Source organism: Bactrocera latifrons, unplaced genomic scaffold (assembly GCF_001853355.1).
Source record: "Bactrocera latifrons isolate USDA-ARS-PBARC rearing strain unplaced genomic scaffold, ASM185335v1 scaffold_79, whole genome shotgun sequence".
Classification (NCBI taxonomy): Eukaryota; Metazoa; Arthropoda; class Insecta; order Diptera; family Tephritidae; genus Bactrocera; species Bactrocera latifrons.
In genome coordinates, this window is record NW_017537478.1 from 462,851 (window position 1) to 480,621 (window position 17,771).

The 17,771-nt window shown below is 35.8% G+C and overlaps 1 protein-coding gene across 2 annotated transcripts in view; it reads left to right on the forward strand.

Annotated features, from left to right (window-relative positions):
• Positions 1-7,055, forward strand: part of LOC108976630 (fibroblast growth factor receptor homolog 1) — an 11,092-nt gene extending 4,037 nt beyond the window's left edge. For both annotated transcript variants that reach the window (XM_018945858.1, XM_018945859.1), the window contains exon 2: positions 3,250-7,055. In XM_018945858.1, the coding sequence (XP_018801403.1) occupies positions 3,855-6,344 (2,490 nt within the window). In that variant the 5' untranslated portion in view covers positions 3,250-3,854 and the 3' untranslated portion in view covers positions 6,345-7,055. The remainder of the gene's footprint in view (positions 1-3,249) is intronic.
• Positions 7,056-17,771: the final 10,716 nt, after the last annotated feature.

Sequence of the window (17,771 nt, forward strand, 5' to 3'; positions counted from 1 at the left end):
ATATATTCGAACATAAATCCGTTTTAGATATTTTCAAAGCAATTTCAATTTTACTAGTTTTATAAATTTCCGTTTAGATATATTTCAAAGAAAAATATGTATAGACATGTGTACGAAGAATGGAAGGATATTGATCTACATTGTGTAAACAAAAATTATAAAATAAATTTCTTTATGAAAGCTTGCATAAAATTTAAATAGAAAGCACGTCTAAATTTACGCCAAACTGGTACAAAATTCTCATATTTTAATTCAAATTTCTTAGCCTGACTTTGAGCAACCGTAAGTTTTTATAAAATTCTTCAAATGCTATGCATACACACTGTAAAATTAAAATCATTTAGCAATAATCATTATTTACAGTTCAATAAATATCTGGTAATGCCTAGTACACATATAAAAACGTGAAATGAGCACGAAGTACCAATAATGCTACGCCATTGACTTCCGCTGGTTTAATTTCAATTCGAAATCGAGTAAAAAAAAAGATATTTTTTTGTATATATACTATATATTGACATATTTTAAATGTATATAGCTAAAGGTGTGAAGGTTGAAAGTGCAATTGGGTAAGCATGCATTTACGCTAATTTCTCCATAATAATACTTGTATATGTTTAATATATATAGTTATGCTTATGTATGTATATGTAACTATTTTTGAACGTGCGCTCGATGAAGTCATTATAATTAATATAGTGCAATAATATCACAAACACATACACACGTAATTTTCATGGAATATTTTTAGTGCAAATATATTTTTTTCTGAAAAATTGAAAAATCTCACGTAAGTTTATTTATTCGGATTTCTTGTGTACTTTTGCACTTCCTTACCTTACAAAATGCGCTTTTCCGCCGGAAATGTCCAAAGTTTGCCAGGTCTTATAACAGGAATTCTGATTTTTTATTAAAGCTACGTCATTCTGGGTGCTTGAAATGCAATGTTTTAAAAAAATTTTTTTTTTTTTGTTGGCAAAATATGTTTGTTTTATGCAAGAGTGGCCTTTAACACTTATTTTCTAGTGTTGTTATACTCTAGCTACTCTGTTCTTCTCAGTTGTAGCGCTAAAAAACATTTTCTTGAGCTCAAAAAGCTACTAAAGGTGAGGTATAACATACGGTGGATGAAGGAGCACTTCGGTCCCTAAGTCGTCCATTTTTATTTTTATATTTTCTATTAACTAAAGACATGGGCTTGATAAAAAAAAATATATTTTCACATCATTCTTCACATGAGCCAATGATGCTGAAAATAAAGATTCGACGCTGCTTGAATAATAGTCGATTAGAATTTCTCTATCTATCTATCTCAACTCAAAATATAGGCGCCATAACTTGGTTTGGTTACTATGACGTGCTTCCACACTTTAAGTTCAGTTCATTGTTTTCAGTCCACTTGCATGTATTATTTTAAATTGTGTCAGAAAGGTACGTGGAAATTGTAAATAAAACGTAATATATTTAATTATTCATCATTCCGAGGGTTTCAATTCGACAATTGTGACTTGTTTGCATATCATACTCATAAATCCATATCTCATCGGCAGTTAAAATGCTCTCCATGAATGTGAGATCAATTCGCACGGTCAATCATGTCCAAAGTGACCTATTAACGAGCTCTCTGGTCATCTTTTCAATACCGGCCTGACAATTTTCAACTCAATTTGCTTCCTCATATCCACACATTGCTTAACAATATGTTTGTTTGATATCTTTCAACCGCTATCTCAATCAACTTCATTTAATGGTCATACCAAATTATTTTACGCATTTTTATTGAACCAAAAAAATATGGATTCAATTCTATGGGCGTCGCCTTCTAGTAAAAAAGCTTGCTTTGTAAACTTTTTAACTTTTGTGGAATTATGACCGGACTTCTCTTATATTTCGTGCTTAACGTCGTGATATTGTTCGACAAATGCAGCGTACTCTTACTTTCGAGCTGTCTTCAAATAGACCAAGTACTTCTTTCAGAATTTTTTTTCCAAGAAAAACTGGATAACAAATTTTTATGTTTGAATTTTTATAATCTTCCAAAATGTGTAAACTTTGTATGGTATAAATTGTTTACCCGCTGAGCACTGCGTACATTCACCATAGTATCACACAGGTATTCAAGTACATTTGTTTACTCACACAATACACAATACACTCACACTTTTTCTTTTTTGTATTTCAATGTTCTATTGCATTACGCTGTTCATTCAATTTGGTTGCCACATTTATGGTTTTGCTTTGAGTGAATTCAGCGCAATTTATAAGCACATATTGCTTATTTAGATGAAATTCGCACGAAACACTCTTGGGTTGGTATTTGTAGACATGCTTACATATATTGCCACGCACATATATATATTCAGTAGTAATAGCGTTAAATTGCAATAAAACAAATCAAGTGAATCCCCCTTCTTTTGTGCATTTATTTCGATTTAGCTCGCGTTGATGCTGCCTGCTCTTAAATTGATAAAACGTAATTTTCGATACATTTTCAGAATGTTTTTAAATTGTTTTGCTTTTGATTTTATTTAGAAATTTAGCAAGCTTAATTGAATCATTGGCTATAGAGCGCAAATTTTGCTTTCTCATTCTTGAATACAAATTTTTTTGTTATGGAATTTTGCTTAAATTTTGAAAATATGATTTAGTGATGAATATCCTTGATTTTTTTTTTGCCTAAAATAGAAAAAAATATATTTTTTAAATTTTTTACTTCCAGCCATTGGTTCCAATAAGTTCCTCCTTGTTTCGAAAATGGAGATTTCTATTTGTTATTTATTTGTATACTCTCGCAACAAAGTTGCTAARGAGAGTATTATAATTTTGTTCAAATAACGGTTGTTTGTAAGTCATAAAACTAAAGGAGTCAGATATAGGGTTATATATACCCAAGTGATCAGGGTGACGAGTAGAGTTGAAATCCGGATGTCTGTCTATCCGTGCGTGCAATCTGTAACTTGAGTACAAATTGAGATATCTTGATGAAACTTGTCATGTGAGAGTATAAAGTGTTCGGTGACACCCGAACTTAGCCCTTCCTCACTTGTTCTATATAAGTATTCATTTTCTAATGATTTTTCTGAAAAAAAAATCTCTCTAAGCTTTAGAGCTCTAAGTGCCCTGCATTTAACACCAAGAAAAGTTTCCCTCTCAGACATATAGCAACTAATTTCCTAAGATCCAAAAATATATATTTTAATTGCGCCATTTTATAACATTATGCATTTCCTCTTTCATCCATCATTACAGAAACCTTTGAGAAGAATCAACAAATCTGTCATCAAAGAATTTGACAGCTACATTACCGCAGATAAGACAGAAGGCCCCAAGTAAATAAATCCTTCAACAGCGATTGAAGCGCAACGCAACCGCAAACCAAAAAGTAATCAAAAGACCGACAACAGTGCCACATATACATTTAGAGATTTCCGCTCGAAAGGTGATTGTCGCAACAGATCACGCTGGGGATCAACGCAGCCACGCAAAGTGATCAAACATCAAACGTCGATCGTCGAATGATAAACGGGAAAAACACATGTCGCACTCGATCGCCAGAAGTGCGTGCAAATGCATAGAAAACAACAACAACTGTGACAACTGGTAAAATAACTAGGAACAGCAACGGCACCGCGATAAACGCTAAAGCAACAGCAATAAATTAAAAGCAGAAATAGAGAGTCTCAAATTAAAAGAAACTAAAGTGGATTTCCGGTGAATCAAGAAGCCGAAACAGGCACAACAACAACGCACAGCGCTCTCAGCATCCGCATGACAAAACCATATACACCGCACATGTGTCAACGTGCACCCCTTGCGAGGTATTTACAAAAATAAACAGGCGGGTGCAACTAAAAATGGATGCAACACGCGACATAGCGACGAACGCACCAACTGCCACAACAACCACAGCAAACACTGCAAACACAAGCACATTTCAAGCAAATTGTATAGCAACAGTCAGACAAAGCCACTCGAGACGCTGCTGGAGCAAAAATATGGCCGCCACAGTCATAGACGTCGCCGAAACGGCAGCGAGTCATAAACCACAGCATAGTCGCATAAATTACAAAAATAGATATCCACGCCAGAGTGGAGTTGCCACGGCAACATGTGGACGCAATGCCACAATCAGTAGCCACCTAGACACTGTCGGACCTACATCGACTCCGACAATGGGCCTTATTTCGGAAGTACTCAAAATTATCTGCCTCAGCATTTTGTTGTTTTGTGTGCTCACAACACCGTTGACGGTGTCGGCCAGAAAGCCCACTTCGCAAGAGCTCAACGATTATGACGATGCGGTATTCGAGGTACAAAAGCGTAGCGAGCAAGAGTTCGGCACCGAGATGGCAGTGGAAAATGGCGACATCGACAACGTGGACGGTGATGATTCAAACGGCACGCCTAGGAATAACACCAACGCCACAAACACGGATGGCAGCGAAACGAAATCGCCTACTGATTTCGAGCCACGTTTCAAGAATTCAAAATATCTGCCGAATATACTCTCCAAACCTTCCGGCAGTTATATACAACTATCGTGTCCGGCAACCGGCCGACCGGAGCCGACCATAACATGGACGCTCAATGATACAAAGATCTCACGGCATATGGGACGTGTGCGCAAGGTCAAATGGGGTATACATATGGCAGATGTGGTACCCGAAGACTCAGGCATATACAAGTGTCGCGTATGTAACTATCTCGGTTGCATTGAGCATGCAACGAAATTGATCATTAGTGATCGTGTCAATCACAAACCGATTATATTGAAAGCGCCTATGAATCTAACATTGGCGTTAAACGCAAGCGGCAACATGGAATGTGTCTACTTATCCGATTTACATAGCAAAAAAACCTGGACATTCACGCCTTGCAACAAAACCGCCTGCTCGGCGAATACTACATTTCTGAAGAATGTGGAAGACGTAGATATTTTGAATTTCACCAATGTGACGCCAGAAAACGAAGGCTGGTACACCTGTGTCGAAATGAACGGACTCGGTCAGTCGCATAGCAGCGCTTACCTGCGCATTCAAGATCCCAGTGTACGCGCCATAGCGAAATCTATGCACGGGTATGAGATATGGGGTATTGTGGCCGTCATGGTGCTGCTCGCTTTGGTTTGCATCATCTTCTTCGTGTATGTGCTGCGTAAAGTTAAGCACGAAAAGCTGCTCAAACAACGCATAGAAACGGTGCATCAGTGGACAAAGAAGGTAATCATATATAAGCCGCCGAGTGGCGACTCCAGCGGCTCGATGGACACTATGATAATGCCGGTGGTGAAAATTGAGAAGCAGCGTACCACTGTGCTGCAGAGTTCCAACTCGGAACCGGCACCTTTCAACGAATACGAGTTTCCATTGGATTCCAATTGGGAAATACCACGCTCACAACTGATACTGGGCGCAACACTTGGTGAGGGCGCTTTCGGACGTGTCGTCATGGCCGAGGTTAATAACTCAATTGTTGCCGTGAAGATGGTGAAGGAAGGCCATACCGATGATGACATCGCCAGTTTAGTGCGTGAAATGGAGGTTATGAAGATCATCGGCAAACACATCAACATAATTAACCTGCTTGGTTGTTGCAGTCAATCGGGACCGCTCTATGTGATTGTGGAGTTCGCGCCGCATGGCAATCTCAAGGACTTTCTCAACAAAAATCGACCGCTTGCTGCTGGTACACTCAAAGATTATGGCGATCAGCAGCATCAGCTACCGCTACCAAAGCACCACCTCACCGAGAAGCACCTCATTTCTTTTGCTTTTCAAATTGCGCGCGGCATGGAGTACTTGGCATCACGTCGCTGCATACATCGCGATCTGGCGGCACGCAATGTGCTCGTAAGCGATGATTACGTCATGAAGATAGCGGATTTCGGCTTAGCGCGCGACATACAGGACACGGACTACTATCGTAAGAACACCAACGGTCGCTTGCCCATCAAATGGATGGCGCCCGAATCGTTGCGGGACAAATTCTACGATTCACAGAGTGACGTCTGGTCATATGGCATATTACTGTGGGAAATAATGACCTTCGGCGCACAGCCATATCCCACCATCATGTCAGCGGAGGAACTCTACAGCTATCTGATGTCCGGCCAACGTATGGACAAACCACCAAAATGCTCGCTGAATATTTACATGCTGATGCGACAGTGTTGGCACTTCGATGCCAGCGCACGTCCAACCTTTGCTGAGATTGTCGAGAACCTCGATAAGCTGCTGYTGGCCAATGAAGATTATCTSGACGTGGCGGTGGCGAATCTGGAAACGCCGCCCTCATCAAGTGACGACGAATCGGACGTTGAGTCCCTACGCTATCACTATAAATAAGTTAATAAGCCGTTAGTCTCGCATATATATGCATAATYTATAGGTTGTATATASAAAATTAAATTTAAATGTTAGCTTTGCGCTTAACACATATCGCACACCACAATACTCATAAAACTTAGCTTAAGTCTACGAAAGTATTTCAATACTCGTTCGGTTGCGAGCTCAAATTAGTWTATTTAATTACTTCTAAGTTTAGTTACAAGAACTTTAGCATTAAATTTATTAATTAATATAGATTGTAATGAAAACATAATATTTATATAACACTTCTAAACGCTTTCAAGGCAAAGTTGTAGAACCAAAGGCAAAATACCAAAAATTAGTTAAGTCATAGGCTACGACCCGTTGTGCAATACTCCTGTAACTCGGCAAATCGGCAGCTCCGCATAGTTGTATTAATATTTATTTTATGTTTGTAGATATTGTTACGTTAGGGTGGTCATCATTTGTATGAATTTGACCAAAAACTGCAAAAATATATAATAAGTATGAGTTTTTAAATCGCTTAAAACGTTTTCGACTTACCGACTAAAGAATAATTGTATTTATATAAAATAATGCGGTCTTGTTAAATATGGTAACGTTGATTTATTCGGTCCAAATAAGATAATATATGTGGTTCTTAATATAAATTATATGATAGGCCTTAGAATAGTTTACGGATACAACCATAGAATTTCTCGCACCAAGTTAGAACGAAACAAAAACTGAAGGAGTAATACAAATAAAATGTCTTAGCAAAATCGGTCTAGACATATTAATTGTCGTCATCCGGCAGCCAAAACATGGATAGTGGGGAATTAACAACCGATATAAATAAAATATGGAGTGATTAGAAAGAGTTATACAAAGTTTATTCACACACTTTCTTGCATTGAATTCCATTTAAATATTTTGTGTTGTGGAAGTAAGTCTTATGACAAGAGCACATCGCTATATTTACTCAATAAAAGTGCAATAAAATCGAAGCCGATTTTGTTTAAAAAATAATAATATTTTGTATGCCTCATCAAGTAACCGCACATGCAATACATATTACTAATATTTCCATGTCTTCGATAACTTCGCATATAGCGAATCGAATAAACCACTGGCAGAAACCAAATAGACTGGCATAACTTCAATAGACTGGCTTAAAACAAAAAGTATATAGTGAATAGAACCACTTTAGGGAAATTTCAGCATACTCTCTGAACTTGGTGGTTTGTCTCACATAAACATTTTAACAAAACAGCAAGGCTTAGTCATAGCTGGCAGCGAGTGTCGCATTGGAAGCGATTATTATATATTATTACTGAACTATAGTATTTTAGTGCCTTCTATGTTATGTTATAATTATACTATATGTAAAAATGCAAACATGCAATCCATATGTATATTTTTCTATAAATTACAATATTTTTTAACAAATAAGCAATTGAAATGTTTAACCAAGTACTCAAGCAGGAGTCAACAGTATAAATTGATGTATGTATGCAGTAAAAAGTCGAGCAATAAAAATAAAGATTTGCTTTCAATGTTGGTTGTTTATATATATAAGTAAGTGGGACTAGTGAAGAAGATTTTGATAAAAAGTATGACTTTCATAGTATAATGAAACGCATCGGAAGTGAAAGAAAAATATCAAACACCGGGACCGGACCGATTAGCTAATTTTACCATTAAAAAAAATCGCGAAAAATTTTAAGAGGGACTCACTGAAACGATCCCTTAAAGAGTTTACGAGCAAACTTTGTTTGTGAAAAGGAAAGTGGAGAGGCGTGTTAGTAGCGGTTTATAACGATTTCCGGCAAAACTATTAGTCTTATAGAAAAATAGTGTTTAGCATTGTTGAAGGTTATGAAAAAATCTATAACTTCTTTGTACAGACCTTCTTCACATAACCTCAAATAACACAGTTTCTGGGTATTTCTATTTTTGTCGTGTTAAAAAAAAATTGTCTTTCTGGAAAATGGATGTAAACTTAACTTCTTAATTTTCAAACACACTGTATTTTTTAATTGGGAATATTTATTTATGTTGATTCTCCTTATATTGACCTAGTATTGGAAGAAAAACTCAAATTTTTAATCAAAAATTCTCAAGTCAAAATAAAAGTTTTTTTTTTAAGTTGAATATGTTCAACTATTTACGAGAAAAAGGGTCATGAGAGGAACCGATCTTTGGACATATGATTATAAAAAAAAAATGCATAGATTACATTTTTGACCTACAAGTTCTGTCTTGTACAAACTTTGATCCACTTTGAAGTGTGACGGTAGCCGCCACAAATTATGGCAACCGATTTCGCTGATCTGAGATTGCAATCAATAATTCAAGCTTAATGATAATTTTCGGGCGTAAATATTAGTAAAGAATTGGGAGAAATTCACCACAACACGTAATAACAGTTTTTCTAGTACAAAGATTGTATAATTGGTAGCCATCAAAGCTTATAGGTACCCTCAATATTAATATTTGGTCCCACTTACGCTTAATATGATTTCACTCTCTTAACGGTAGTGGAAAGCAGCAAAGTCTCTCTAGATCAAATATATCTACGTATGGATAAATAAATGAATAAATATTTATCTGCCAAATGTGCGCATATATACGAGTTTGTTACAATTCTTAATGATCCAACATTTCCGGTGCACTTAAGCGCTCCATTCCCGTCGCGCTTTTGCGTGTGTTTGCCTGCTGTGCGCTGCACGTTTCTCCTTCAACTGTTTACCTCTCTAATTAAGTCATTTACATTTTCTTAAATAATTAATTAAATGGACACGCGTGCCGTCGGACCACTCTTGTGCAAGCACAAACGGCATACTTTTTTTTTTTTTTTTTTTTTTTTTTTTTTTTTATTTTTTTTTTTTTTTTTTTTTTYTTTTTTTTTTTTTTTTTTTTTTTTTTTGTGGAAATTATCAAACGATATCTTCGGTTCGATTTTTTATTGCTGCGGTGCGGCTGGCAGTTTTCCGCACGTGGATATTTGCGTGGGTTAGACATAAAATCTTCGTTTTAAGTATTTGTCGGCGCCAATGATGGACGAGGTAAAATCATAACTTGCGTGTGTACATTTTGTATACATTTGGAAACTTATTAATTAATATTTAAAAAAGCTTAAGTTTGTTTTTGATTGATTTACAAACCTTTAATTTTTAATGTTTTGATCATCTTTTTGGCGAGATCGGCTAATATTCGTTCGATTTCTACGACTGAGATTTAATATCCTTTTTTAAGTTGAATGCGGATTAATAAACATAGATATTTTGAGTTAGTACCTAACACGTTCATTGAAGTTTTCTGACGTGTTCCGAAGATATGTGACACGTTGAGGAGATCTCGGCTTAGGGAATAACTCATGCCAAATTTCATCAACAGATCTCGTAAAATTAAACATTTTTCCATACAAATACTATACTCCGATCGTATCGTTCGCATGACAACTACTTGTATATGATCTTGTTGCCCGATATCAATCGGTCCGGCAAATTAGTAGTTTCATAGTAAGAAAAGAATTGGTACAAAATTTCAGTTGGATATTTCAAAAAATGAGGGACTAAATCATATGTTTATAGACGGATGGACATTAAGGTACCTGTTAAGGGTATACAAATTATGGCGAGTTAGTATGAAATAGCTTAAAGGAGACTGTGTATCCAAAAAGCAATTTTCACGTCTAATTGCGATAGAATTGCGACGAACTATAGGCTTAGAAGAATTCGTATTTTTAATTGGGAGTTTGCAAAAATAATAATATTTCTTAAAGCTTTGTAGAGGTTATGTGTTTAGGATCAATTACTATTACCTTTCAAAATAATTAATTACCATTCAAGAGAGCAAATTAGATCTTTTCAATTGATTAAAAAAAAAAAATATTATTATTAAAAACCCTAATATACAGACATATTGGCCGGGGTATCAGCTCACTTATCTAATAAAGAAAAATCAATAACCAAGTGACTTACAAGCTCAATCACTAACACGAAAGAAATGAGAGAAATAACTTTCAGGAAACCTGTTAAAAAAAAAGGCATTATTGCATGAGAGGGCGGTCATTTAATCACTTTGACAGGCAATTTGCATATCTGTTGAATTGTGGCGGCAACGCGCAACGGAGTTGTTGGCAGCGCTAACTCATCTAAGCCACCAGCTTGCACTTAACCAGTAAACAACAAAGCCATGCCTATAAATTCAATTGGCGCATATTGTGCAACAAAAGCCACAGCGCAACAACTTCAATAACTCTATGGTACAACAACACGGTGCTGTTCAGCGCACTACAACAGCACAAATTAATAGCGCTTTTTACCGAAATTAATTGATCTTCAAGTGAACGAGCAATTGCGTCGGTCGCCAATGGCGCCAAGAGAGTAGGGTGGAACAAGGGTGTAAGCGATTTTTGAATGAAATCGATACATGCGGCAAGCAATGCGCAAGCTTGCAAAACTAAACGTTTTGTTGTTGTTATGCTAAGTACGGCTGAAGTTAAACCTGTTCGGTACTGCTCGGTCCAAAAGCGCGCCTAAGTTAAGAAGCAGATTTTTTCAATCGACCACTTCGATAGCTGGGTTTTAACATATATACATATGTATATGTATAAAGAAAAATTTGTACATACATATAATTATACTCAAAGTGGGTTCCCTCTAGGATTTGAAATTTTCACGCCATGAAACTTTACGTTTGAAAATTTTAAGAAAATGTAAACAATAATAATTTGTGATCTATCAAAACTAAGATCTATCATAGTTGCATATTGATTATTTTTGCATCGAAAGAGAGTTGGTTGTAGCCTAGAGTCAGGTGAGCCGTTATATAGTTCAATTGTTATATACACGAAAAATTGATCTTGAAACACCTAAGCGCTCACCAGCACTCTCGAAATTGCAGAAAAGCTTATTTATGTATGATTCAGAAACTTATCCTTATCCAATGTTGGCAAATAAAAGCGACGACCCACTTCTTTTGTGAATCTGACGCTTTTGCAAGATTGAGGATAAAACATCAGTGATCCCTTTCGAGGTTCCCTACTTTTTTTTAGAAAAAAAACCCAGAATCTTCAAAATTAATGCGGAATGTTTATTGTTTGACTGTGACTGGAGAATGGCAAACGTGATTGTCCGCATAGATCTAAGACTTCATATATCCTTACAGAAAAAATGATGTGATATAATACGATGTTGGTGGCCAATCAAAATGCCAAAAATATCAAATTATCTGCTCACCGATGAGTTCTCTCAATAAATCCATTGAAAGATGCGATGTATGAGACGTGACACCGTCAAGTTGAAACCAAATATCGCCGACATCACGCGCTACAATTTCAGGCATCAAATAGTCGGTTATTATGGCGCGATAAAGTTCGCCATTGACATTCTCGCCGGCATCATTTTTGAAAAAATTAGAGGGTGCTCTGCGTCCCAAATGCGACAATTTTGCTTATCTACATACCCATTGAGCCAAAACTGGGCCTCATCGAATCAACTCGGAACTTTTCAAGAGCCCATAGAGCGAAACAATGTCGTCTATATTTTGTACGCTTTCAATTTAAGATCTCGACGTATAATGTGCCAAATCGTTCATACGTAAGTGCGATTGTGCTGCGAACGGCATCGAATCGACTCTCCACTGTCTGCATATTCAACGTGGCAATATTTCCTACAGGGTGCGTGACGTACATATTGCTTTTACTACTGTACATTTTTATGGTTCAACTTTAACGCTATTTCACATAACTTGTTTCAAAGTGGTCAAATAAATTCGTTTCATGCGCTTTAACTCCGTATTAAATGCGGCGTGTGTAATTTATAATGTCTGCATTTGTTTCAGGATTTTAGATAAAATACTAAATTAAAAGCGAATGGTTTCGGATATTCTGTCCAAAAAATTACCAAAATTTTAATTATCTAAAAATACCGTTATGGTCTTCTGATACTGATAATTCTGATACTACAGCAAAGGAAATGGGCCTAAGCGGAAATGGGCGTATTATATAGGCAAAGAAATAGCAGAAATTTTTTATTTGCAAAATATTGAAAATAATGGAAACCAATTTTATTATGTATTTAAAAATTTTAGTTTGATTGATGTCTATTGACACGCAGATACTTTTGACTTACGCCAAACAGTTTCTATTTGCTAAAAATAAAAAGCAGCAACAACTGTAATAAAATTGAAATAAATAAATCAATTTGTACATAAACACAATTACCAGATAATCAACAATTAATCACGAAACGTGCAAGTAGCGCTCGTCAGTTTGATTGCCTTTGGCGTTATTTACGCCCTCGCACCGGAAATGATAAATAAATTATACGCATAAACATGTTGAATTTCATTCAGACTATAGCTGCATACATATTATTTGTCAAAAATGGATTTTTATTGTTGCTTAATTCAGTAAATCTGCTCTTCCGCAGCATTATTTTCGCAAGTAAACAAAAACCACTGAGCGACAACAACGTACTCGATCCACTGGCGCGCACCTGTATCTACGCTTGTGGCGAATGATGAATCAATCGAGTTCCGTTGATGCTTGGCAGATTCACCAAAATGACGTTACGATCAGTTTTTTGTTGAAAATGGTGAATGAAACTAGTTCCACTAACGCCACTGACTCACTACAACTTTTTTGCTCAGCTTCAAGCAGATTTATAGACAATTTATGTAAAAAATACACACTGAAATTAATAATCGAATTGAATGTATACTTAGAAAGTAATATATTTCTACAATGTTAGGAATTCTTGTGAAAAGCAATGACAATTCACGGAAGTGATTGCGATCGGTTAAATCATTGTTAGTGACAAATTTAAAGCGTGAATGATTAATAAAAGTCGCTTCCGAATTGCGACTTCCTATACAGCTAGTATTTGAGCGCCACGATAGAAATACTGTTATATGAAGGCAGCCGTAAGCTGTGTTGAATTCAATTCAAATTGATATTCAATATTCCGAATATAAACCACTTTAGGCATATCTTTTAAATGTCAACGAATACATTTGATATATGCCAGTTGCCTGTTCGTTTCGCCCATAGAGTACACTTATTACAGTATTTATATTTTTGCAGTAGAGAGCGAGAAGCATAAATATGTGTTAGCTACAAGCATTTTATTGTCAGCGATCACTAAATATGAATCAAATCGGAACTTAAACACATAACTGTGGGCTTAGGTTAAGGGATCGGTCGTCTCACGCAGTAGGCGCAGAGTATATTGCGCCGGTGACCTTTCGAAGCCAGCCGTTCGGCACTAAAAACTAACCAGAATGGTACTCGAACTGTTTTTGTTAGTTTTTGAATGTGAGAACTTTCTGAAAAAAAAAATTTTTCCCTTATCTATAATATTTCGTATCTTGGCTCCATAGTTTCAGGTAGTATTCTTATATCTTCAAAACCATATTATTTATGTATATTAATATCCGGAACAGGTTATAGTAAGCTTAAACTTCCTGGCAAAGTAACACCAAGAAGGAAAAGTCAGAGACACATATATATAAATGATCTGCATGATAAGTGGAGCCATGTCAGTCTGTATGTACGTCCGTATACCAACTAGTTTTTGAGATATCGATACGAAATTTTGCACATGTGCTGCCCATTTGTTGGAACCGCAAACTGAATGATCAGTATCAAATTCTGATATAGAATACTTTTTTGCTTGATGAGATTTCTGCACGTGTTTTGGCTTGAAATATGGCCCAAGGTAGCTTTAGAATATCCAAAGAGCTGCCATACAAACCGAACCCAATATCCGTTCTCGGTAAAGAATATTTTGTATTTGTAAAGGGTGTTATAGCTTCGGTGTTACCAACTTAATTTTTTTGTGCAATAATTCTATACATTTTACATAAATTTTACCTCAATCCCCACAAATTAGACTCATTATTACATCATCTGTACACTCAATTTGTAATGGCGCCTAACAAGCCATCTAAACGTCGTCGGCTTCCAAGGGGTAATTGTTTACTGTTATTTCGACAGGTGCAAGTAATAAAATATTCCCACACAAACGCAAGAGGTGCTTGGTAAAAATACTAGCATTACAAACATCCACATGTACAATTATATACCGTTAGCAAGTTAAGTTCATACATATGTACAAAAGTATGTATCATGTATAATATATGTATATACAGTATACAAGTACATTAGCATATAAAATATTTGTTGTCGAAGCGCTTTAGCAGCCACAACTTCATGGATCATCACCACTTTTAACACCTTAAAGGCGAACTTTGTGTACAGTTCACAACACAGCCGCTCTCCTCATTCATTAATTAAATTACGCAAAACGTTTTACGAGCAAAACAGCGAAAGACACGAAAAACCGAGTTAAAAGCATAAACAAATCGCCCACATACTCGCACCCACCTTATATGTGAGATGATTGTATAGGTGTGCAAGTTTGTATGTTTGTGTGCTGTAGACCAGCAAATTCAACTATCAGCCAGCCTTAAAAATTCATTCATAAATTCAGCGCTGACATGTTCGGACCTCAAAAGAGTGCGGTGCAAAAGGCTGGCCAGACTAGCGGCTTACGTGTGTCACAATATTTATCTGCGTGTAAATATGACGATTTCGAGGCGACTTAATGATTTTTTAAACGCATATGAAACGGGTATGTATGTAGTTGTAAATTTGTGCTTACGAAACTTAGATTAAGTAGGGAATTCTTAAGTTTGGATGGAACCGAAGAAAGCCTCTGCCGCTATGTTCAAACATTTACTTATCTCGATTACTTGGAATCAATGCAAATGTAAGTGTTGAGAATATCAGACTTATGAGTTGTTCCACTCTTATACATATATTCACAGCACAGCACAGCTCAGCAAAAAACATCTCAAGCAGAAATGGAGCAATTTTCTTCATATGCTGGATATTCAGCCGATCCAAGACTCATCGCCAGTAATAATACGTTTCATGACACCCTGGTAGTCGGAAGCTCAAATAATCTGTCAAGATGGTTTTTCACTGATCTTCCCGATATTTCAACGTTGCCAGTATGATATGTTAATCGTTTGTTCTCAAGCACCAATTCCTTCATTTTATTGACATGTTGATCATCAGTTGATGTTGATGGCCAACCTGGACGTGGTTCGTTGTCAACTTGTTATCGACCTTCTATGTATAATTTCAAAAATTTAAAAAACACTTGCTTGGGACAAACAATTATCACCGAAGGGCTTTTCCAACATTCTGAATATTTACATTAAAAAGTCTCAATATTTTTTGATCACAAATCCCAGAATCAGTTCACTCTTAAAGTATCCACATTAGTTCACTATAAATCATAAGTTTTGCGCATTGAAACAAGTATCACTCTAAAATGTTTGCAATACCCAAATGGAATTGTTCGCTGGGTTATATAAAATACAGTTTTCGATCTACACATTTATGAATGAATTGAGTGGCTGTCGTGCTATGCAAGTCTTGTTTCATTTTTAATAATTTACTTGGTTTCTAACATTAAGTTTTTTTTTTGTTGTTATTCACATTTTTTCTTCAGTCCCCGTTACTTGTTCAATGCGTATATGACAATCATTTAAGTCGTTTGCAATGAGAATTTAATGCTAAGCAATTTGCTTCATGCACCGGATATAAAGGTGTAACATTAGTTTTACAGTTAGTAGTGGTGAAACTAAATTGCTTGCTAATCAGTGTTATATTTTTTAGTTTTTGTACACTTTACTTTTGCTTTAAAATGTTTTGTCTGCAGCTGTAGTCTACTTCCATGAACAATGTTCAAAGGGATACCTCATTTACTTGCAGTTAAGTTAACTTTATACTGAAGCAATTAATTAGTAATATATTAGTATTAAATTGCCATTCAACTAGTCTATATTTTTTTAACAATTTTAATGATAAAAGAAACATAATTTAGCAAAATTTATTTTGTACAAATAAAATATGCTTCTAGGTAGCCATTTAATTTAGTCAATTAACAAATTGTCTACTCCTGTTCGTATTGAGATTGATTTCTAAAGTTCTTTTAAATTTTTTGCTAAACAGAAAGCTTTTCTAAAAGGTATAAATTGCTTAAGCTAAATTGAGTATAAATTAATTAAATACACAATTAAAAAGTTATCAGCAGAATTTTCAGCAAGATTAGTGTTCAGTTTGTTTTCGTCTTTGCCGACTTTTCAAATAGCACCTTAAATAACACAATTTCCATATTTCTGTATTTATAAAAATCCATACAATTTGCTAATTGAGTAAATTTGTTGAATTTAGTCGTCCATCACTAATTCGAAAGTGAATTTAGCTATAGACATGCCACATCTGACCGCTTCATCACTGAGCCATTTATTGCTGCTAACAAGCAATAAATGATTTCATTTAAAATTTTTAAAAAGAGAGTTTCCACGTTTATTTATATATTATAGCATATCTGAACCATAAACTTACCACTTAAGTAGCATTTACGGCGCATAGCCGCTTCATTAGCATATTATTGCGTCAATTAAAAAACTTTTGACATTATTCTTTAATGCCTTCAACCAAAAATTTAACATCGATAGCAGCAAGCATATAAATGTATACAGATCTGCTATTATGACAAGGAAAGACACAAAAGAATACTTGTAGAGACTATAAATTTTAGTAAAAGTACACTTCACACTTGAAAGCAAGATATTCGTAATTAAAAAAAATTTATATTCCTTTTTTACTTCGATTTTTGAAAACTCTACTGAACAGCAATAAATATTATATGATCATGGTGTCAAAAGGCATACACGCTTCTTTGCCGACATTTGGTGACATGTTGAGACATTGTGAGGTCATCAAATTGGAAAAACAGCAAAAACACTTGTTTTCTAACAGGTTTTTCAATAGGGACAACTACTACACAAATAGTAGGAAAGTAGTAGTAGATAGGGACAAATGACCACATACTTTTCCGGCTCTTTTGACATTTCTCTTCAGTAAGGTTTGCATTTCAGCATGGAAATATATACGATCCAACAACTAGTCTTTACTACCGAAATCCGGAATCAGCGGTCTCAACTTTAAGAGCGCTACGTCCAAATTATGGTCGTGATAATCGCCCTATCAGATCAACACCAACAAAGAAGTGTCGAAACTATTGCTGTCACTAGCGCATCAATTGAGGAGGACCCAAATCAGTGTGTCACACGTTGTTCTCAAGTGTTGGACATCTATGTGACATCATTGTGGCGAACTTTGCGAAAGGATCTTGGCGAACATTCTTGCAAGATCAAATTGACGCAAGAACTGAAGCCACTTGACCACCAGAATCGTGCTATATTCATCAATTGGGCTGAGCAACAACTCGAAATTGATTCAGATTTTCATCGAAAAATCATCTTCCCTGATAAGGCTCATTTCTGGCTTTAGTCATTGGGCCATACTTCATACGTGATGAACAAGACCGGCACGTTACTGTGAATAGAATTCGCTAACGCTCACTGATAACCGAA